General features: G+C 37.5%; 1 protein-coding gene across 1 annotated transcript; it reads left to right on the forward strand.

The window, feature by feature from the left end:
* Positions 1–4,585: 4,585 nt before the first annotated feature.
* On the forward strand, positions 4,586–23,123 carry LOC143864291 (serine/threonine-protein kinase STY46-like). The gene is made up of 17 exons (XM_077375205.1): positions 4,586–4,627; positions 5,225–5,379; positions 6,300–6,414; positions 6,872–6,975; positions 7,125–7,244; positions 12,553–12,607; positions 12,954–13,064; positions 14,075–14,125; positions 14,420–14,595; positions 15,063–15,170; positions 15,515–15,588; positions 15,734–15,909; positions 17,571–17,666; positions 18,423–18,503; positions 18,648–18,701; positions 22,726–22,860; positions 22,952–23,123. Exons 1-17 carry the CDS (start codon positions 4,586–4,588, stop codon positions 23,027–23,029), a joined length of 1,731 nt encoding a protein of 576 aa, XP_077231320.1. The 3' UTR covers positions 23,030–23,123.
* Positions 23,124–23,579: the final 456 nt, after the last annotated feature.

The following is a 23,579-nucleotide window of genomic DNA, read 5'->3' on the forward strand; positions in this document are numbered from 1 at the left end:
CGATTCATCACCAAGAATCGTCCTGGAGCACAAGTAGTAGGAATGGGATCTTCTGTATTTTGTTCCTCTTTATGCTCTTCTTCATCTTCTTCATGTCCGTCACCAACGACTAGATTTGTAGTATGCTGACCACGTTTGGGACACTCGTTGGATTTATGACCCACTTGGTTGCACTTGTAGCATATGATCCGCTGTTCGAATTGTGACTCGTACGGATCCCGTCGTAAATTTTAGGTCGTTGTCGAAGTAATATGAACATCTCCGCATCCTCTTCCTCGTGTCGGGAATGCTTGGGTAGACTTGTTTATCCCAATAGGAAGATCTAAAACCGCCTTCTCTTTCGCCATCGGAATCGTCATTTGTGATGTCTCTACAACGGTTTGACTCTCATATAAATCCATACGGGCCGAACGGTTAAGCATAGTCTCAACTTGTTCTGCCATCTTTACTGCCTCAGACAGTTCCAAATTAGGTGGAGGGCGATTTGATCATAGATTGCCTGATGAAGACCTCCTTTGTAGCGTGCCACTCGTTGTGTCTCAGTCTCCAAAATATCGTTTCTAGACGATAGCCGGTAGAACTCTTCCGTATAATCTCGAACCAATCTACCACCTTGATGACAATTCTGGTACTGTTGAAAGAGCACCTGATCATAATCAATGGGAAGAAATCTCTCACGAAGGATTTGACGCATCCGTGCCCACGTCCGGATTGGTCGCTTTCCCATCCTCGTACAAGAGAGTTGAAGTTACTCCCACCATAACGAAGCACCTCCCTTAAGCTTGATCGCCACAAACTTTGTTTTCTTTTCCTCGGGAATTTCCATATAGTAAAAAAATCTTTCGACCGCAGCGAGCCAGTCAAGAAAATCTTCGATGTGTAGCTGGCCGTTAAACTCAGGCAAATCCACCTTAATACGATATTTGTGATCACGAGCCGTAGCTTGCGGAACACGACCACGAGCATGTCTTGAATGGATGATTTCTTTGAATTCCTCCTCGCTAGAATAATCGTCGTCTTGAAAATACGTATCTCTAGGCCCGGAGCAGGGAACTTGTGGTAGAGCTTGAGCGTGTCGTCGCCGATCACCGTCGTCGATTTGGGGTTGCTCGCGCTTAACAGGATTTAACCGTGTCAATTGCTCCGCTATTTGATTAATGGTAGCTTGTAGAGAATTGAACATTTCTACCGTCACAGTTTCTTGATTTTCTTGTTCTCCGTGGGAAGCATAGAAAGTAGCGTGGCTTTGATACTACCTGACATAGCTGGAAGCACAAAGAACGAGTCAAGGTTGATCAATGTCAACACCAATCAGAATAAACCTTCGAATCCACGAATGACGCTCGTCGAATCCACGAAGAGCTATTATTCGAATCCACGAAGAACAAGTTAAATAACTTCTCTACCAAGAAAGAAGAATTTCTTTATTTCATAAAACAAACATGAACTGTGCAACAACCCTTGCACATAGGTTTTTATAAAACACTAACTTCTTCTCCAAGTAAAACTCTACTTTCTAAATCAACTACTACCACCTAAAGTCCTAAAAAGCAATAAATAACTAAGTTCCTTAATTTAACCAGACTCAAATAGAAATTGCTTTGAATTAAAAATATGCTGCTTCCTTTCTTTTCCCAATTTTAGAAAGAGACGTTAGATACTTTTGGGAGATTTGGAAGTTTCCCAAACTCCTTGCCTTGCAACCCACGTCACTATCTATGTGCGGGTCCATCAAATATCTATGTGCGGGTCCATCAAATGATTGGTTTGATCACCCAAACAATGTGGGCCCACTGTATTTTAAGCCGATGGAGTAGCTAAGTTAGCTACTCGTACGTGTAGCTACACTTTTCTCATGAAATTTACCTGTTTTAATGGAAATATCATCCCTTATGAAGTTCGAGTCTCGAATGATGCCAGAAAAAAGTACAAATATTAACACCCCTATTGAAGAGAGGGTTGTGAATATCAAAGAGAGGGTTGCGATTTTCATTAAAGTTAATAATGCAAAGGGTCTCCGGATAAGATTTTTTATAGATTTTCAAATAATATTCGTGCATGGGTTATTCCGATTCTAGGCTACTAGCGGCGACTTTTCACCACATACAACGTATCCTAGCTGACAATCGCATCGCTCAATGCACACCCACTCTTCGGCCTCTCGAAGAGCCGTTTTTCCCACGTAGGACGCCTCTGACTACGTGGCATACTAACCGATCTCCACGTCACCATTTAGCCCTTAATTTAATCTTGAGTAAGGGATATATCCGATTGTGATCCGAATCTTCTTCTTAAAATGCGCAAAATGGGATATATCCGATTATGATCCGAATCTTCTACTTAAAATGCGTTTACTATGGCGAACTGCCCTCCAAAATCAGCGCCAAAAGATGACTGGCCGTTTTTTTAAGAAGGATGATAAATTCGCACCTCTTTAGGATATTCGCACCCTTTAAAACAGTGAGGTCTGACAATTAACGTGGAGAATATCTTTTTTCCGTCTTAAAAAAGATATTTTCATATAACCTTTTTCATAGGAAATTGATATTTCCGCTCCCTTTTAGACAAATCCACTCCAAATATCAACTCCCCTATGCTTTGGATATTTCCTCTCCACTTTTAGACCAATCCACTCCAACTTGGAGTGGATTAGTCTAAAAGTGGAGCAGAAATATCAGCTCCCTTTTTATATGGTGTAAGCCCTTATATTATGGTTTACCATTCGAAAAGTATTTTAAGGACCAGACCATAGGATGATCCAAACCGTCCGTGTGATTGAACGCGACGTAAATAGTTTGTCCACCAAAAACCATTTCTGTAGGATGATCCTATCCCAACCCTCCGAGGAAATGATTTTTTGGGGGACAACCTATTTATGCTGGGGGCCCATCACATGGACGGTTTGGATCGTCCTATAGTGTGGTCTGTACAATATTTTTCGAAAAAGACAGTACTACATAAAAACTCATATATCAAATTACACTAGAGTGGGCCACACTTTGCCATCACCGTCCAATAGGAAAGGTCGATGTTCATCTGCGAACCGCATTGGATGGTGTTGCAAAGTGGGGTCCTACTATGTCTGATCAATGTGATTAGAGGCTGATGGGGAGATGATCCAAAGTCCCATAAGCTAAACTAATAACATCAGCTTGGTGGTTTCCATGAATTTCCTTTTCAAAATTCTCATGAAAATTTGATCGGTTGTACCCTCAAACAGTAATCACATGTTTCAACTGATTCTCAACCATAAGGGGTTGCATCAATGAAAAAGCACATTCTTCTCATGAACTTTGACCTGCCCATGTAGACATATGACCCTCTCTTTGTATTTTCAAAAGAGGGTGGAAATATCATTTATAGGTCATGCGAATCACAATCACCGACCGCAAATCCACAATTGACAAAGACCGAGACCACGTCCATAGAAGGATAAAGCAAGTGGGGCCCACTTAAATTTTCCATTGAACCGTTAATTTTACTTAGGTCTTGACAACAAGTGGGACCCACTTGATTTCACATGGAGACATCCATGTTTTAAGATCAAAGCAAGTGGGACCCACTCATTTGCGTGTTCCTAAGTGGGACCCACTTAGATCTAACTCCTCCATTCCACCCAAAAAAATCATAGCAAGTGGGGCCTTCTAGAGGTGTCAAACATTGAATCGGATCCACCAATGTCTTGGTCACGATCCGTTCGGATTTATTTCAAGGTACTTACAAAATACCCCTAATGAATAGAGATAAATGTACACAATTTTAAAGGTATTTTCGTCCGTTGGCAAACCTAGGAAAGAACGAAAATAATTTTGGACCTTAGGATATGGATCTAATGGACATAATTTGGATCCGATTGTTGTGCCCAGATTCTGTAGGATAACGTTCGGATCCAGCCATAGAGAGTGCTTGTATTTTGGGTAAGCCTATTTTTCAAAAGGTACTGTACGGCCACACCATAGGATGATCCAAACCGTCCATTTGTTGGGCTACCACGTAATAGGATGTGGCCAAAAAATCACTCCCTTAGAAAGATCCTAGCCTTCCGATCTACAAAGGAACTGCATTTTAAGGAAATCTCTATAGATGGGGGTTGGGATGATCCTATAGAAATAATTTTTGGGGAACAACCTATCTACTTTATGGCCCATCAAATGGACGGATTGGATCATCCTATGGTGTGGGCCGTGCAGTGGGATGTAAGGAGCTTAGACTGATAACTCGTAATATTCTTCTAACAGCCCTTTAAATACTAGGAGACAAAAAATGGAGCCCAGAAATCATTTCCCAAATCTCGTATTTGGTAAAATCCACGTCGGAGAGAGGAACTGGTGGCTTCTATTTTGATATCTACACACCCTGTTTTCTATTTTCATTCTTTATTATTTCCTCCCTTTCTCATGCAAAAGTAAACAATAGAAAGAGGAGTTCTTATCAGGCATAGAAGAACACAAGAAAATAGAGAATTCTTGATTCCCATTTCATCTTCGTCTTTGGTTTTGTCGCTGGTTACTATAGTTTCGGATCCGACACAAAACCCTTTTTTTTTTGTTCTGGTTTGAAGGCTTTTGTTGTTTTTTTTACGGTAATGGCAATGGAGGATAACGAGAGTAGTAGTAGCAGAGCGGTGGTGAGATGATTAATATTTAATTAATAGAATTTATTTAGATTAGTTATGCTCTGTTTATTGCACGATCATTTTGATGCCTTACATATTTACGGTCGTGCACATAAATGTGTGGCGCAGTTATGTACCTGGACCGAATCTCGGGTTGGTGCGTGACAGGCCGTCCAGTATTTTTTGAAAAAATACTGGACTATAAGAGCTTTAGACCGTATAAAAACTCGTATAGGGTAAAATGACTAAAATCCACGTCGGAGAGGGGAACTGGTGGCTTCTATTTTGATATGTACACCACCTGGTTTCTATTTTCATTCCTTTTTATATCCTCCATTTCTCATGCAAAAGAAAGCAATAGAAAGAGGAGTTCTTATAGAGTTATAGAGGGGTAGAAGAAGAAGAAAATAGAGAATTCTTGGGTTTCACGTGAGTCGTGAGGGATTCTCGTCTCTTATTCTTCGTGCTTCGGATCCGAGACAAAACCCTTTTTATTGTTTCTGGTTTGAAGGTTTTTGTTGTTTTTTTTGTACGGTAATGGCGATGAAGAATAACGAGAGTAGTAGTAGCAGAGTGGTGGATTCTTCTACGAAGAATCCACATAGTCAGAGGGATTCCTCTCCGACGAATCCATGTCAGCAGAGGCAAAAGCTCGAGGTCTATAACGAGGTTCTTCTTCGTCTCAGAGAAAATGGCAATGAAGAGGCCAATCTTCCCGGATTCGATGATGAGCTTTGGGCCAATTTTAATCGGCTCCCTACCAGGTCTACAAACCCTTCTCTCTCTCTCTCTCTCTCTCTCTCTCTCTCTCTCTCTCTCATTCTTCTTCTTTTTATTCGTGTTTTATTTCTGCCATTTTTATAGTTTGATTTGTGGATTGATCAATATGGGTTGATTATGGGATGGATGATTTGAATTAGTACTTTGTTTCATTCTTTTTCCTTTTTTTTTTCTGTTTGATTCTCTCGCTGTCTCTACATTTTTTCTAGACTGAAAGTTGATGGTAGCATGGATAGACTATGGAGGATTTTTCTGTTAGGTACCTAACCAATACGCCCAAAGCTCTAGAGACCTGTTGGAACACGTTAGGCCCTTGAAACCTGACCCATAGAAGGCTGGGTTAGTCCCATACCTAGTCCCATACCAATAGGCCAAAAAGCTCTATCATAGTTTTCACTCTGGCCTTTTTTTACCACCACAAGTCCTTACGCGGCGGCCCACTCCGTGGCAACCTCATTCTGGTGGCATTCTTTCTGGCTTTTTACCAACTAGTCCTTTCCACAAGTCACCTTTTCTGTAACTTGAACACGAGATTTTGTGGCCGCTCTGATACCAAATGTTAGGTACCTAACCAATACACCAAAAACTTCATAGCTGTTGAACTTGAAACGCATTAGGCTGGGCCTTTTAAACCTGTCCCATACCAGGCTGGGTCCTACCTAGTCCCATACCTAGGCAGGCCCCCACTCAGGACCATAGCAATTTTCTTTTGGATGCTGTTTACTCATTTAATGTGTTTATATGCTTGCATTTGTTCTTTTAATTACATGGCAAAAATCCCCCCATGTTTCTGCTTGTATAATTTTGTTTTTTTTTCAATGTAGCATGTGTTTGTGTAGAAAGACCCTCTTTTTTGGGTAATATTTAGTGGTTTGTTTTAGTCTTCGGTTGTTGGTCTCTGTAGATATGCATTGGATGTGAATGTGGAGAGGGCGGAAGAGGTTCTCACGCACAAGAGATTACTTCAACTGGCTTATGACCCAGCAAAAAGACCAGCATTTGACGTTCATGTAGTTCAGGTGATTGATTTATAGCGAATTCATATATACTTTTTAATGAATTGTTGTGTCATTCGATGATTTAACATTTCGTTGGTTGTACAGTGACTGAGGAACTGTGTTTTTGGTTGATTATTTTGATTTCTTTTGGGTTATTGGAATGGAAATTGCGTGATTGTGGTTTCGGAAATGTACTGTGTCTAATTCGCCTGATAATTAATGGTGCTGTTTATTTATTGTTCATTACATCTGCAAGCTTGGTGATTTCTAAATGTATGACTTGGTGTTTATATGATATCAATCGGATACCAAGCTTGTTAGTGGCTTTCAGATTCTTTATCATTTTCACACATTGTGTAATGCCAAATTCCTTACATTGGTATATTGTAGGATATTAAGTTAGATGAATAGCCTATTTGATCCTTGAAAACTATTTTCTTTTGTTAAGTGAAAGGAGCCGGCAAATTCTTTTATGCAGGTTTCTCCAGTCAGTGATGTAAATCAACTTGATTCTTCTCCATCAGACTCTCCAAGAAAAGAAAATGGTCAAAATTCTTCAAGTTACCTTAGCAAACAGAGGTAGTTAGTTTTATTTGACTTCTATTTGTATAATGGCCTTTCCCGTACAAATTATTCATTAGTTACATTTCTGTGATTTGTGATATTGTTTTAGTACTGCCCTAAATTTCATTAATTATGCTTTTTCTTTTATGTTATCATTTGTTCTTCAGCATCCTCCCTTCCACCGCCTTTGGTTCATCTCCTAATCTGGAAGCCCTTGCTCTTGAAGACAACAAACCACATGTTCAGGATGGAGAGAGTGGTGTAAATGGCAATCCATTCTTTGCTAGGTAATTTCTGCAAGAAATTGACATGGTTGCAAGTGGAAAGGATTGAGTGGTTGTTTAGGTTAATTGTTTTTGTAACAAGAGGAGCATTAAGTGGAACACGCAGATTCCTAATCAAATGTCACTAATCTGCATGGTATACCTCATGTTTTCTGCAAACACGGTTTTTATTGTCATTATATATATGAGGAATTATAGATGCAAGGGTGCCCTTGCATAAAGAGCCGGAAAAAGGGCCCTTGATTGGATCCACGTCATTTTCGGTTCCTTTTTAAAATAGGTTGAAAAGGTAAATTTGGTTGCACTTAATGACATGGATCCAATCAAGGGCCCTTTTCCAGCTCTTTATGCAAGGGCGCCCTTGCATCTCTCTCTCTCTCTCTCTCTCTCTCTCTCTCTCTCTCTCTCTCTCTGATTATAAATACATATATGTACGCACATATATACACATGCTCATAGTTCTAAATGTAGGTCAAAACTGTTATGAAATGTTTGCCATATTCTGTTTCCTTCCCCAATCGAAACAAATTCCTTCAGTTGACATGTATAGAATTTTCGTCATGCTAACCAAAACACTACCATCTTAGTATGTAAATTACAAAACTTCGGTGCGCATGCCAAAATTTCGACTAAAATGCACGGAAAAGCTCAAATTTTCACATTTTTGCTTTGTAAGTGCTCATTTTATTTTATTTTTGCTTGTTTCTTCAATCATGATGCAAATGCATCAACTAATTATTGATTTGATATTTTGATGCATTTGTACATGAATTATTGCATGAATTTTCATTTTTCATGGATTTATGGTCTTGAAAATTGGAAAAAAATATATTTTTGAATAAAGACTGATCATATATGCATGTTAGCTTCTAATTTTATTATATGTGAGTTCTTGTCCGATCTACCGATTGATGGAGTCATATTTTTTTTGTTTAAAAACTTATTTATTTATTATTATAAAATCTTTTTAAAATAGGAAGAACTATGTGTTGATGTTTTCTCTTTGGAACCTGTTCTGAGATGGAGCGTGAGGACAAGAAAAATTTCTCTTTAATTCTAAGGGAATGGAAAACCACTCGAAATGCCGTGGAGGTGTAATCTCTTCCCTCATTGCTTCAGTGTTTAATGTGAGTGGAGAAAACTGTTGATTCTTCTTTCCAATCTCTTTCTGTGATGAGAAATGTGAAACTAACCTTGGGTAAAGAATTCAACATGAAAAGATCTCGGTGTTGTTAACACCATTCTTGGTACGAAAGTAAGTTTTTGAAAGGCAAGGAATCGCCCTTGGCCTAGCCCATTATATGAAAAAAAAAATACTTTCCTTATGGGGATGCAGTGAGTGCAAACCGATTGAGACACCATTTTGATTATACCAAGAAGCTAATCTCTAAGGCAAAGACAGTGTGTGGATCAGTTAGATTATTCTAAACTGATTGGTAGTATCATGTTTGTTATGTGTTGCACTGGACCAGACATAGCCTTTATAGTTGGCATGCTGAGTCATTTGACTAGCACTCCTGGCCATGAGCATAGAAATGCCCTTATGAGGCTGATGAGATACCTTTCGTGTACTCAAGAGTATGCTCTGAACTATGGTGGCCATCTACTTATTGTGGAAGTTTATTCTGATGTATCATGGTGCTCAAAATCAGATGACAGCAAATTTATTGTTATTGTGTTGAAGTCGAATTGGAACTTTATGCCCTAACTTCAGCTATAGATGAAAGCTAAGGGATAAAGAATCTGATTATGGTTATGGCATTCCACTGACCCGATTAAAGATTAGTTATTTAGTGGGTTAAGGATTAGTTCCTTATGTGTGTTATGTGATAATCAAGCTACAACAATGGTTGTGAAGAACTTACTCTTTAATGGTAAGAGGAGACATCTTAGGCTGCGACAGGCCATATGCTGAATTATCTCAAGAACACGGGATTATCACTTTGATTGATACGAAATCGAAGGATAATAGGCCGAAGCTCTCACAACAGGGATTGACCAAAGATCGAATATTCAAAATTGTGGGGGAGATGGGGTTAAAGACCGTGTAGACATGTCTTAACCTACATCCATGTTATTTTAAAATTTTCAAATCTCTCTCTGTTTTGGCTAAGATAGGCACTTGATATGTTTCGATTATGTTTACAGTTGTTGTATGTCATTCCACATTTGATGACATGTCATTTTTTGGGAAATGTTGTACATTCCAAACTTGATGATACAGCTTAACTCAAATATGGATAAGATGACTGTAACATTCCAAAAAAGAAACATGAAATGGTTCTTTGCAAAAGAAACTATTTGGTTTTGTTCTTTATTGAAACTTGACAATTAGGAATGGTTATTTGCAAAAGAAGCTGTTTAGGTCTTGTTCTTTATTGAAACTTGGCAATGATGCTTATGGTGAGAGTGATACTGATACTTTTTCAGTCATTTTGGAATTGTACTAAGTTCTTCTTCAGGTAGAACTAGATACTTTCTTGAATTATGGAATTGTACTAAGTTCCTCTTCAGGTAGAACTAGATACTTTAGTGTTTTACACAAATGATTGGATTCATTTTTATGAAATCCATATTTGGTAATTCACAGGGATTGGCGAAAAAGGAAGAGCTTGTCTTGATTTGGACTTTGATGAAGATGACTTACTTAAATCTTCTAAAGTCATAAAGACTATGCTTTTATTTCAGTATGTATAGAGTTCACTTTTTTGTGGAACTTTATTTTGGATCTCGATGAGAATCATACCCCATGAATGAATTCCTCTAAGATCAGTGGGGTTCACTTATATGTGAAACTACCTTTTGGTTGAGTTTAGCTTGTTGTATATCTAAAACTCTTGGTTTGTCATAAAAGGATTCGTGTTTTCAGTTGGATTACAGATCTTTTATGATATAGACCATATGGTGATGTGGATGATTCAATATTTTGTTGTGAACATTACACTATACATCTATTGGATTGTGCTACATGTAGAACATAGGAGAAGATTGTTGGATATATAATATAACCCATGTATGTTCTAATATAAGCCCAATAAGATAATGGACCGGTGTAGTGGGCCTATTTGGGCTAGAGCCCACTAACCTATTAAAAACTTAGTGTATCTAATATATATAGGGGCTAGAGGCAACAAACTTGGTATTCCAAATTAGATACCCTGGGTGTAATGCTTCAAGCAACCTCTTGCTTGACCTAATTACTCTAACAAAAACAACAGACTTATGTTTGAGAAAGAAAATCTATGAAAGCGAGTAAAATCATCTATAACGATAACATAGAAATGATGGCCAGAGAGAAGCAGGAGGGTGAGGCTCCTCACATCCAAATGAATTGATTTGAAGGAAAAATTACTCTTCATTTGATTATGTGATGAAAATGACAATTCGTGGTGCCTCCCAAGTTGACGACTATGACAGGGTGTCTTCTTGGATTTCTTATTACATAAAGAAATTAAAGGCTGAGACAATAAAGACTAAGGGGCCGTTTGGATACGCGGATTTAGAATCCAGGTTTTTAGTTTGAAAACAGTGTAAAAGAGGGTCAGAGACAAGAGAAGCAGCGTAAAAGAGGGTTTGAGTTCTCTCCCTTCTTTCCATCAGCAAGAGAGTAGCAGATCCTCCCATATTTCCAGGTTTTAGAAATCATAGGATGTAGGAGAGATTTTTAAAACCTGATTTTCTTGCTTAAAATCCAAGAAACACTGCTAGGACAGCATCTAGCAGCTTGATTCATACCCTCTTTTACACTGCTTTCAAACTAATAACCTGTATTCTAAAATCCGCGTATCCAAACGGCCCCTGAATGACTCGATCATGACTGTAGGCGGGGTCATTATGCCACACTGTTCGAGGGAGAGATGAGGCTGGTGCAAAGAGAACTTCATTGCTATACTTTGAAGGAGATGTCACAATTCTTGGTACTATACGATATAGAGATTACCTTGATGAATCTTTTAGCGAGGAGTTTTCCTGAACGCAGATTGCTCACAAAGACAAAGGAGTAAAAATAAAGTAACATTGGAGTTTAGTAGAGAATTGAGAAAATAGATAAGGATTTATGTTGAATGCTTGGGGCAACATAGACATCAGGAATAGTAAAGAAACCATTGGAAGACGAATCGACATGTGCGATGGGTAAAGGGGACTCATAATCCATGAAAATTCGAGAGGACACAAAATACATAACTAAGGATGACAAATTTCTTGAATCACCAAAATCATTACTTGTATCCAACACCCATGAATCTTTAAGCGTCGACAGTGAGGGATCCCTCAACTTATGGCTGAGGGTCTTGGGAGAGTCCCCTGCCGGTACTGAGCATTAAAATGATAATGGCACTTCATCGCAGTAAAATTCTTGCGCCCACAAATTTGACATCTTGCCGAGTAATTAGGTGACCGTGAAGAACGGCAATGACTCTTAGGCTTTGAGGATAAGACAAGCCCTATTGCGGGTATGAGGGCAGATATGGTGTGAGCAACAAACCATGGGAAGGCTTCCTTTAAGGAGGTCGACCTTGAAATGTCCCAGACATTGAACAGGTTGTCAATTTGGATGGTACCCACCCAGGTGTCTTAGATTAGGGGTATGACCTTCTTGCTAACTTATTAGTTGCGTCAATCATGACCATGTCCATGGCCACAACCAGAGGAACTAACCAACAAGATAGAGAGTCTCAAAGGAGTCCTGAGAGTTCAAGAGTGGTGTGGAATGTTTTGAAGATCTCTTACTGACAGTTATAAGACCCTCGTGTTGAAGGACCCATAGCTCAACAAATGTGGGTGGCCTTTTTCGCAAGTGAGGACTGCAGCGTTAAACATCACATGCTTGTCTTCGAGAGTGGAGAGGGTGTGGCAGATTATGATATGAAGCAACATATAGATGGAGGCAAATTGTTTAAAAGAACTTTTTATTCTGAAACACGACAATGGAAAGGTTTCCTTTGATTATTAAGTAAACATTATTAAGCATGAAAAATATGAAGCTTTACTTCATTGATTCCATTAAATATTTCTACTAGTTTGTTAAAATATTTAAAGAAACTTGGCATTTTAAAGTAAACATTATTATATATATGAAGCTTTACTTCATTGGTTTCATAAAATATTTACTCTAGAGATTGTGATTTGGTATTTGTTTCATTATGCTATTGTTAATCCACCAGTAGTTGGCTTCTATAATTTCTGTCATGACGATTCATTCTGCATTTCCTATGGTTCACTTTGTTAATCAAATATGTGAAACCTTGATTGGGGAGGATTTCCTATTAATTTTTTGTTAAATAATTTCTGTTTTCTGATGATCATGCAGGCCCATGCATGAAATCACTTTTTCAACAGATGACAGGCCAAAACTTCTAAGTCAGGTAATGGACTTTTTTTTTTCTTGTAAGCATATCTCTTTTCTATGAGGAATGATAGAATGAAGGGAGGGTGCCCTTGCAAAAATCAGCTTCAAGGGCGCCCCTATTGGTTGATTTCAGTAGAGTGCATTTATTGATTGCGCCGAAAAAAGTGGAAACGGCTTTGACTTTGCTGAAATCAACCAGTAGGGCGCCCTTGAAGTTGATTTTTGCAAGGGCGCCCTATTTTTCTATCGTTTCTCCTTTTCTATGCTTCAAAGTCATGAAAAGATTGTTTTTCTCCTTTTATCTTCATATCTTTTTCTTCAGTTGATTTAATTTGTGAATTTCATCTTTATTATGATTATAGTTAACTTCCTTGCTTGCTGAGATTGGTCTGAACATCCAAGAGGCACATGCTTTTTCTACAGTGGATGGCTACTCATTAGATGTCTTTGTTGTTGATGGTTGGCCATATGAGGTATTTTTCACATGTTTGTCATTTAATTTTGATACTTTTATAGTCCGAATAGTCTTGGGAAATTTTTTTGCTATGATTTTGTGGCAAGCCTCCTACTATTATTTTATTGATTCCCATCAATAAGGAATAGGGCGACCATTTGCATTTTTGAGGTGGCTGAATGATATCACAGATATCATCAAAAAGCAGGTTCATCTTCCTTGTGGCAAATGATTGGAGATAGTTGTCATGACCTTTCTGTAAATTAGGCAGAAAAAGAATTTTGATGTTTGTTGGTATAGTTAAATGTTCACATAGGGAATGACTCTGCCAGTCTTTCCTGTAAATCATGATAATTATGGAAACCAAAGAATGTTTCCCCTGAAATAATTACATGGTTTTAAGAAATTTGAAGAGATTGAGATGTCCATATATTTCAGCACCATGATGGCCATATGTTTTAGTCTTGGACAGCGTAGCTTTTCTGGATCAGTCTGTGATATGTAATGCAATCTTGTATTGTGACTACACTGATACTGAAAATTAATCTCACTGTTTTTTATTACAAATATCTGTGTTTTTTTTTTTGAAAGGTCAAATATCTGTGTTTTTATTTTTGAAAAAAATGAGAAAGTCTAGTTTCTTTTGTAATTTTCACCAAATGTTTTTTTTTTTTTTTTTTTTTTGAAATAGCGATTTGTATTGATTTGTATTAAATGACAAGGGAGCACCCGAGAACAGGCAACCCAGAGAACAAAAACAAGAAAGAAGAAACAGGGAAGAAGAAGAAAAGATACAACAGAAATAACAAAATTGTATTACGGGGGAAGATGATCGAACTAGAGAATACTCTCCCTCCCAACTCCCTGCTTGGCTAACACATCCTCAATTTCATCAAATAATGCCAATTTTGATCAAATGTTAATATCGTCAAAGAAGTCAGTTTAATTTGGAGCACTGTAGACCTTTGTTTATTTTCCCATCTGAATTCACAACAAACTACCTAAGGAACTTCTTTTTGGAATTTTCAGGAGACTGAGGAGCTTAGACGCGCACTGAAAAAGGAAATTTTTAAGATTGAGGTGAATTTTATTTTCTGTACTTTCTAGTTATTGGTAAAATAACAATTCATGAATTAAGCATGATCAAGTAGGATAAGTTATGCTATTAGTATACTGTTAGTTATAAACCTTTGTCATTTATCATTGTCCTAGTGTCGAATTTGTGTCTCTTCTTTGAACAAAACCTGTATTGGAATAGTATTTCAAAATATCATTTGGACTAAGGATGCTATTTTTACTATCTCATATTGCGGCTCTTCTAGTTAAGCATTATCAAAAGACAAGTTGTGAATCACCTTTTGAATTGCACTGCAGAAACAAGCTCGGTTGAAGCCTGATTCCTTTCCGTCTATCACGGTGAATCTGCCAGCTGGCATGGAATCTGTTCATGAACATGTAAAAATTCCTACTGACGGGACTGATGTCTGGGAAATTGACACAAGGCTGTTGAAATTCGAAAATAAAGTGGCATCTGGTTCCTATGGTGATCTGTATGTTTTCCATTTATATCTTGATGTTTTCCATCTATATATGAGTTTTTATATGTTGCAAGCCCGTGTAGTCCAGTATTTTTTTTTAAAGTACTGTACGGCTTACACCATAGGATGATCCAAATTAACCATCCATTTGATGGGCCAAGTCGTAAATAGGTTGTGCCCCACAAATCATTATTATAGGATGATCCCAACCCTCCGATCAATAGAGGTTTCCATAAAATGCAGTTCCTCTATAGATCAGAGGGCCGCAATCATCCTATGGAAACGATTTTTCGGGCACAACCTTCTTACGTTGTGGCCCATCTAGACGGTTTGGATCATCCTATGGTGAAAGCCGGACTGTACCTTTTGAAAATACTGGACTGTAAAGACTTGCACCATATAAATTCTATATTATGAACTTCCATTTTCTGAGAGGAATAGTATGGGTCCTTTCTTATTTGATCTTTTCAACAATTCAGCTACAGAGGGAGTTATTGTAGTCAGGATGTAGCAATTAAAGTTCTCAAGCCTGAGCGTGTAAATGTGGATATGCAGCGAGAGTTTGCACAAGAAATCTATATTATGAGGTTTGTTAAATAGTATGAATACCATTTGTCAATGATACCAGATTCCTTGACTAGATTTAACTTTAGAAAAAGGATTTAATAGGACATTGATCATAGTATACATCTATAAGCATGATGGTTAATTTGCCTATAGTTCCACATGTTTTAAGCATGGTAGTTAATTCGTGTAGAATCCCATACCAGAATCAGCATCATTCATTGTGAGAAGCAGCACCTTGGGCCTATATAAGCCTCTTGGATCACAAATTACAATTTACAGTATCATAGAACAGGTGCCAACTTTTGCACATGTGTGGACCCACGAATCTCGACCCCTAATTCAATTCCCTCTTTTGTTGCTGCAGGAAAGTTAGGCACAAGAATATCGTACAATTCATCGGTGCATGCACCAAGCCTCCAAGCTTGTGCATTATCATAGGTATAACAACAGAATGTTTTCTTTGGATCTGGTCTCATGTTCCTTGATAGTTTTTTTCATTTATGTAAATCTGAGTTCAGAATTTTATCATGGATACTTTTTTATGGTGGTTATTCTCAGTTTTTATGTTTTTTTCCCCCTTCAGAATACATGTCTGGTGGAAGTGTGTACGATTTCCTACATAAACAGAAAGGTGTCTTTAAACTCCCATCCTTACTCAAAGTAGCAATTGATGTTTCTAAAGGAATGAACTACTTGCACCAAAATAATATAATTCACAGGGACCTGAAGGCTGCCAATCTACTAATGGATGAAAATGAGGTAAGAAATATGAAATATGCTCTTAGATTATTAATTCCTTCCAGTATTTATCGTTTGCCTTTGTGTTAACTTGAAATGAATTTTATAAAGCAGTATTTGTAACTCCAATTTGTGTAGTGTCTCTAAGAATTAAAAGAGTATTTGAGGTTAATAAGTCCTTAAAAGGTTTGCTTTTTTGAAGAATTCATCATAAACAGCCCTAACCAAAGTTAATAAGCTCCATAAACTTAGTTTCCTGTGGTTATAGTTCTCGGGAATTTCTCGGCAAGGGAAAATCTCAGGATATATTTTTTTTTTTCGAGTTTATATTGGGGAAAAAACTATAAAAATAAAATTATTTAAAAATATATATAAATACATAAAATTTAAAAAAATATAAAATAAAAATATTTTAAAAATATCAGAATAATATTGTGATATTATTGCTATATTTTATGATAAAAATGAAAATATTGCTCTATTTTTTAAATCTTGGGATTATTTCGGGATTTTGTAGTTTTATCAAAACGTCTCTATAAAAACATGATATTTTGAAAATATCAGAGATATTTGTGACATAGCTCTTTACAGCTCCACATGCATGTGAAAGAAATAAAATAAATAAATTGCACGAAATTAAGAAATAAATCACACAAAATCCAATAGGAGTCTTCCTAAATCTAAAGAGGTAAATAAATTAAAAGAGAGCAAAATCTTCAGTTAAAAAGGAGGTGTTGTGGAAATCCCATGACTAAAGTTGAAAAAGACTTTCTAAATTCAAAGACCTGGTAAATAAAAAAAGATAGTTAAAAACCTTTGGAAAAAAGGTGTTTTGCAAAACCCTTGGCCACGACCAAACTTGAAAAGGCTTCTTAAATTCAATGAAGTAGTAAATAAAAAATAAAAAAACTTTTAGCACAGAAAAGAAGTGGTGAAAGAGAACTTCAGTAATGAAGAATTAGTTAAGTAGAGTAATCTCGCTCCAAAAGAGAAAAGCTATATAACTTCCCACAAGGAGGAAAATTTGGGTACGAAACACAAAACAAGGGACATGGTGTTAGTTCCTAACTCCCTAAAACTCTTCTATAAATATGAATAGTAGCCAAAGAGTAAGGAATCAAATATTTTTTGGGTGAAGACCACCTAAGGAGAAGGGGTGAAGAAGAAAAAGGTTTAAAAAAAGGAGGAAAAGGAGGATACGAAACACAAAACAAGGGACATGGTGTTAGTTCCTAACTACCCTAAAACTCTTCTATAATTCGTTAGTACCTGAAACTAGCTGTGAAAGCTTAGTGAATAGGTTCATAGCTTGCTGTATGATTTGGATGTTGCCAACCCAACCTCTTTGTTTGTTGTTCCTTTTCAAAATTCATTTGTATCCCCCACTTCCTTCTATTCAAAAGGCGAGCAGCCCTCAAACTAATAGGCTATGTTCGCTTTATATTATACATTAGCCCTAAAGTCAAGTAGGTAGCCCCGAAAGCCTCACTCATAAGTTGCCGGGGTTGACAATTGAAAAGGCACTATGTACTTCTCTTTGTTTTATGTATCATTTCTTGTTATGTTTTTCTATTGCTTTGTTAAACTTTGAAGTTTGTGTTGAGAGATAATTTGTAGCCTTTTACTACGTTTATGATACTTCTGCTTTCACTTGGTTGAAGTACTCTAAGCACTGACTGCAGGTTGTCAAGGTTGCCGATTTTGGAGTTGCTAGGGTGCAATCTCAATCTGGAGTCATGACTGCCGAAACTGGAACATATCGTTGGATGGCTCCTGAGGTGAAACTTCATGGACATTCTATTTTGATTTTTTAACATGTTCAGTGAATTGCTAATCTTGAAATTTAACATTTCACTTTTTTGTACATTGACTTTTGGCATTTAAATTTGTTCAATTTTTTTTGTTTGAATGGAAATTTGTTCAAATGTTCCTCAAGCTTATCAAAATGTGATTGTTCAGTGCTTTACAAATCTTTTTCGTTTGCAGTTTCTGGAACATAGTCATATTTTACATCAATGATGTTTCCTTTGTTAAAGCATAAGAGATTAAATAATGCCTTCTCCAACAGCTTAAGCTTTTGGAGTGAGTGGTTGTTTCACATGGTTCAAAACTCATTATGTTAAAATCCACATGTAATGGCCAACCCAAAAGTGGGGCCACATGTGCGCCATGTGTAGGCTAACCCTAAAAAGAGGGACCACACGTGAGGGGGAGTGTTAAAGTATAAAAGATTAAATAGCACCTTCTCCAACAGCTTAAGTTTTTGGAGTAACTGGTTGTTTCATATCCTTTGTGTTTCTTCATAGTGTTATGTGTTCCACTTGCTCATTACTAACATGCTATTCATGTATGTGTTTCTTTTTGGAATATTTTTGTGAGTTCTTAATGTGTTACAATTGCCCTTTATTAACGTACTCTTTATGTATGAGTTTCTTGTTAGGAATACTTCTGTGATTTCTCTTTCTCAATTCTAGTCTTTTCTTTCTTCATCTTTTCCATCAACCATTTCCTTATAACCATGGTTAACATTGAAGGTCATTGAACACAAACCCTATGATCACAAGGCGGATGTTTTCAGTTTTGGAATCGTGCTATGGGAGCTTCTCACAGGGAAGGTGATAACTTGTAACATTGTCTTGGAACTTAAGCTAAATCTTCAGTTTGATATTCGGCATTCACTTTTCATTTTTGTTAGATTGTGAGGCAATGATTCTTCTGTAAGTCTGACCAGCTTTATGTTATGATTGTTACTTTATCAGCTTCCTTATAAGTATTTAACCCCATTACAAGCAGCTGTAGGCGTGGTTCAGAAGGTATGCATCATTTCCCTAATTGTCTTGTAAATTGTTCAAAATGCATCTGTTCCTTGTAATCATTTTGTGAGTTTAATTTTACTTTTAGCTTTATATGTGATATAGCTGAGATTTTTTTTTTCAAAAGAAAAAGTGAGTGTAATAAATGCATCTACAACAACTACCAAGCATATAGATCCAGCACTCAACTCTGCTGTTTTCTAGATCACTATTAGCCTTGGGCTGGATCTAGGGGTGTAAATGGATATTCGGAAATTCGATAACCGTCCGCATCCGAATCCGTTTAAAGCGAATATTATCCGAATCCGTCTCAAGCGGATATTATCCGAATCCGTTTATGAGATATCCGGCTCTTAGCGGATGCGAATCTGGTAAATGGTATATCCAGTCCGTTTAACATCTGAATTCGAGAAGTAAATCTTTTTTATTTATTATTAATAATATCATTAATATTTATTTTTAGTAATGACACACTATCTTTTGTTTCTAAAAGAAAAGTGAATTTTCTTTTTAGAAAAAAAAACAAAAACAAAAATGGCCCAAACCCATTCCATCAAAATAGCCCAAACCCATTCCATCATATACAAAAAAAAAAAAAAGGAAAAACCCAAAAACCACTACACCAACACCATCATCCATCCCCACCGCCTCCCTCTCTCTCTCTCTGCCTTTGTTTTAAAAGGAAGAAGAGGATCTCATATATTTTAGGGTTTGAGAGTTAATTTTGTGAAGAGAATGTAGAGGTCTAGTTTTAGGGTTTGGAAAATTCATTCGAGTAAGAAGGAGAAAAAAGATAAAGTGCCGCAATAAAATGTTCGAATTTACCGAATAAACGGATACGGATAATATCCGAATTCGAACAATATCCGGCGGATACGAATTCGGTAATAGATATTAAATATCCGTCAAATCCGAATCCGAATCCGAATTCAGATAGGGTATACTGTAATCGAATTCGGATATAGCCATATCCACTCCGAATTCGATCCGTTTACACCCCTAGCTGGATCCATTCCTGCCATGATATGAAAATTTTCATTGAAAGCCGTGAAAAAACTCCAAATCAGGATGCTACACTAATTAGCTCAAGGGAGATATGGAAGGGACTCCTATTCGACCATGAAGTGATGGCCTTCAAATCGAAGTGGACAAGATGAAATGAATACATATAGAGCTTCCATCTTCGCCATTGTCAAGATTTTCTTTCTAACATTTTGGCATATTTTTGTAGCATCTTGTGAAAACAATTTCAGAAAGTACCTCAAGCCCTTTACCCTTGGAGGTTTTTTCCTTTTTATTTAACGTTAAAAGGAAAACCGTGTATAATAATTTGAAACAAGAAAAACTACAAGGAGATGACTGAGATGGTCATAAGGGGAAGGACCAATGACTTCAAAGAACACAAGAATTAGGAAGGCTCAAAAGGTAAATCTAAATAACAATCCCCTTATCAGTAGGCAGAAACATGTTTTGATGGAGTAAAAAGAGGTAGGGGCAGACTGAAAACAACTTGGGTAGGAACTGTGAGGAAAGACTTGAGGGCTAGGAATATAATAGAGAACATGACCTTGAATAGGATAGAATGGAAGAAATAGATCCATGTAGACGAACCTAACTAGTGTCAGGATTAGACTTCGTCAATTTGAGACGGGTAGATCCTTTCACCTTCTTCATAAAAAATTTCTATAGGATTCATTAGCCGACCCCAACTAGTTTGGGACAAAGGCTTAGTTGAGTTGAGTTGTCTACATCACGAAAACATTCAAGGAGAAGTTGCAAAATGGCGACGGATAGATAGACGGTCCACATATTCCTCCATGGCACAACATAGAGAACGCCATTTAGGAATATGCCATTTACAGTAGACATGATGGTCAACTATTGATATCTTCTCTCAACATGTACTCTGAGGAAGGGTGATGACACTTGCATTCTCGGAGGACCATAACCTATTTGGAGGAACCACTGCCTCATCTCTATCAGCTAAATTCAAATAGAACGATCTAATTGAGAATGACCCATTAGGGTACCACTTCTTCAAATCTTCATCTTGTTTCCTTTTCTTGAAGTGCACTTACATAGCTGCATCAAAGCGTGGTATTGAATTGAGTTGCGGTCGAAACTGTTCTTGTGAAGCGAGGATTTCCATAGCAGCTCCCGCCTCTCTCACATAGCAACCCTTCAGCCCAGCCTCCTTGTCTTTAGCAACTCTTAAAATAGGCAACGGGAAACCTAATGTGGGGTGTCATTACAGCATGAATCCAACCAAAATCTGATTCTATCACCAGAGCCAGCCCTGAAGCAAATTACCTTGGTAAAGAATCAGCCGCGCAACAAATTGCTTTCCAAGCACCCAAACCAGTAGACCTGTTTTCACTACCTGGGGACCAATCTCCCCATTACGCTCCGTACTTTTTCAGAAATGACCACCCTTCCCAAGGCTATTTGTCTCTTCCCCAAATACCCTAAGCTAAGAGAGTCTGATTCATTTATCTTAAGCTTTTTAGTCCCACCCCTCCCTCATCGGTTTACACACTTCTTCACACCATACCAAGTGGCATTTCCTTCTATCTTCTCTATTATTCTGAAGAAAAATTCTTTCGAAAGCTTTCCAGCCATTCTCATTTTGGGGAGGTGCTAAACTATGACATATAAAAGACTGGGAGATTAATAAGCGCTAATTTGATTACCACCATTCCTCCTGCAGGAGATGGAAAACATGTTTCCCATGTTCAAATTTTCTTCGAACTTTCTCCACCACAAGTGGTCCAGTATGTTATATATTATAAATTATATTATATGCAACTATACGTGGGAAATTACTATCTTAAAGATAGCTTCCTGAAAGTGCCTTGCCCAATAAATTCTACTGTTCTATTTTCTACATTATGTTCTGTTATTATCTACAACACCATAAGGCTAAAGATGGCTACCATTGCAAAGAGGAATTCCCAAATAAGAGCAACGAAGCTTAGAACTGCTGCAACCCAAGATATTTGCAAACTCCATTACTGTATTCTTTCTTTAGAGGCCTGTACCAAGACAATGACCTAAGAGGTGTTTAATTCTTGTAGCAACCAGCAACTAGTCAGTAAAGAAGAGGAACCAAGTTTGGACGGCCCTTCGGAACTGTTAGTCGAGTTATGTGGTCTTTCTCGTTGCTGGATTTGTCTAGCCTTCTTAGAGATATAAGCTATATTGGACTTCAAATAGTCATCCATTGTACTCTCCATCCAATAAGGTAGGAGACTTCGTATGTCTTTTTTTCTCCATAAAGGGTGTAATTCCAATAAAACTTGTGAATCTATATTTGAGTTGTCACTTTCTTTTCTCAGTACTGGTATTGGACAATTGGTCTTAACATAGGCAAGAAACAGATTGATTTGAGGGATCAAGAACCTCCGATCAATGCCTTTATTTTGCATCCTAACTTGAGAGCATGAATCTCTGAATTCAATTTCACATGTGTTAAATTATTTTCCTCCTTGGGATAATAGTTTATGCAAAGTGATTGTTATTCAAAAATGCAATATTCGAAAGAGAATCGGGTGAATCAATGGGCTTTGCAAATGGGTATGCACATCTAGTTCTTGGTATGAATGAAAATGTCAGACCTAGTCTATGACTCTATGCCCAGCAGAACTAGGCTGAGTCCTAGTTGGGGTTTGATGTATTATGTGTTATTGATTTTGATTCAGTTTCAAGTTCATACGGACATAAAAAGTCCAGACCATGTCTAAAGTCAACTTGGACTCCGGACTTAATCGAGTACAAATTGGATCTTCTTTTACCCTTGTTGTGCAATTTGGTTGCCTTCTCAATGGACAACGGATTGATTTTTCTTTTTATCTCCCCATTCTCTATTGCTTGATTTTGAGGTTTTGAACCTTAGCATGCAATTTGGTCACCTTCTCAATGATCAAAGGATTGATTTTTCTTTTTTTCTCCTTTTTCTCTATTGCATCATGTTGAATTTCAAGATGGCTCCATGCATTTATGATCAACAAATTACAACCATTTTCAGGGTCTAAGACCTACAATTCCTATGCATACCCATCCAAAACTTGAAGAACTTCTTGAAAGATGCTGGCAGCATGATCCAACTTCAAGGCCTGACTTCTCAGAAATTATAGTGATCCTGCGGCAAATCTCTAAGGAGGTATGGCTTATGGACTGTATAATTTTGACCCCTCTGCCCACCTCAATAGGAATAGGCTAGATGTTCATTTTCTGATATATTCTTCTAACAGGTTGGAGATGAGGGAGTTGACAAGCACAAGGAAAAGTCATTGCGTGGGTTCCTTTCAGTCCTCACACGCAACCACTGAAATATGATGGATACTGTTCATACTGTGTATGTCTGTTCTTATCAGTGGGCCATTTTCCCATCCTAGGCACACATTGTATCTGCACTGTACATTATTTTGTTCCGATAACTTAGTCTTATTTTTTATGTTTAATTTTTTCCTTTCTTCTTTTCTTTGTGAGCTTCTCTATCTGCCAATGCTTTGGTGTATGCGATGGACAAGTGATGTAAAAGTGGGTATGGTGCCAAAATTTGTTAATCAATCTAGATCAATGTGGTGTTCCTTGAAATTCTGGGATGAACACAGTAATAATTGTGTAGAGATTTTTGTAAGCTACATTGTTAAAAAGCTTAGTACAAAATATCTGCATTAGTTTATGCTGTAACCGGAGATCTTGCCCAGGATCTTGAAGATACATATTACCAAAAGCTCCCGAAACGCCAAGTTCGGAAACCAGCCCGTTTTCGTGATTAAGTTGGAATGTGCCTTGAAACATGCACTATTGGAAGCTGCAATATCACATGCTTTGTCTTATTTGGAAGGACCAAGATTTGGCAACGTTGCTGCTTCC

The sequence above is a fragment of the Tasmannia lanceolata genome, unplaced genomic scaffold (assembly GCF_043159265.1).
Source record: "Tasmannia lanceolata isolate RefF3 unplaced genomic scaffold, GAP_Taslan_0.1 ptg000048l, whole genome shotgun sequence".
NCBI lineage: Eukaryota > Viridiplantae > Streptophyta > Magnoliopsida > Canellales > Winteraceae > Tasmannia > Tasmannia lanceolata.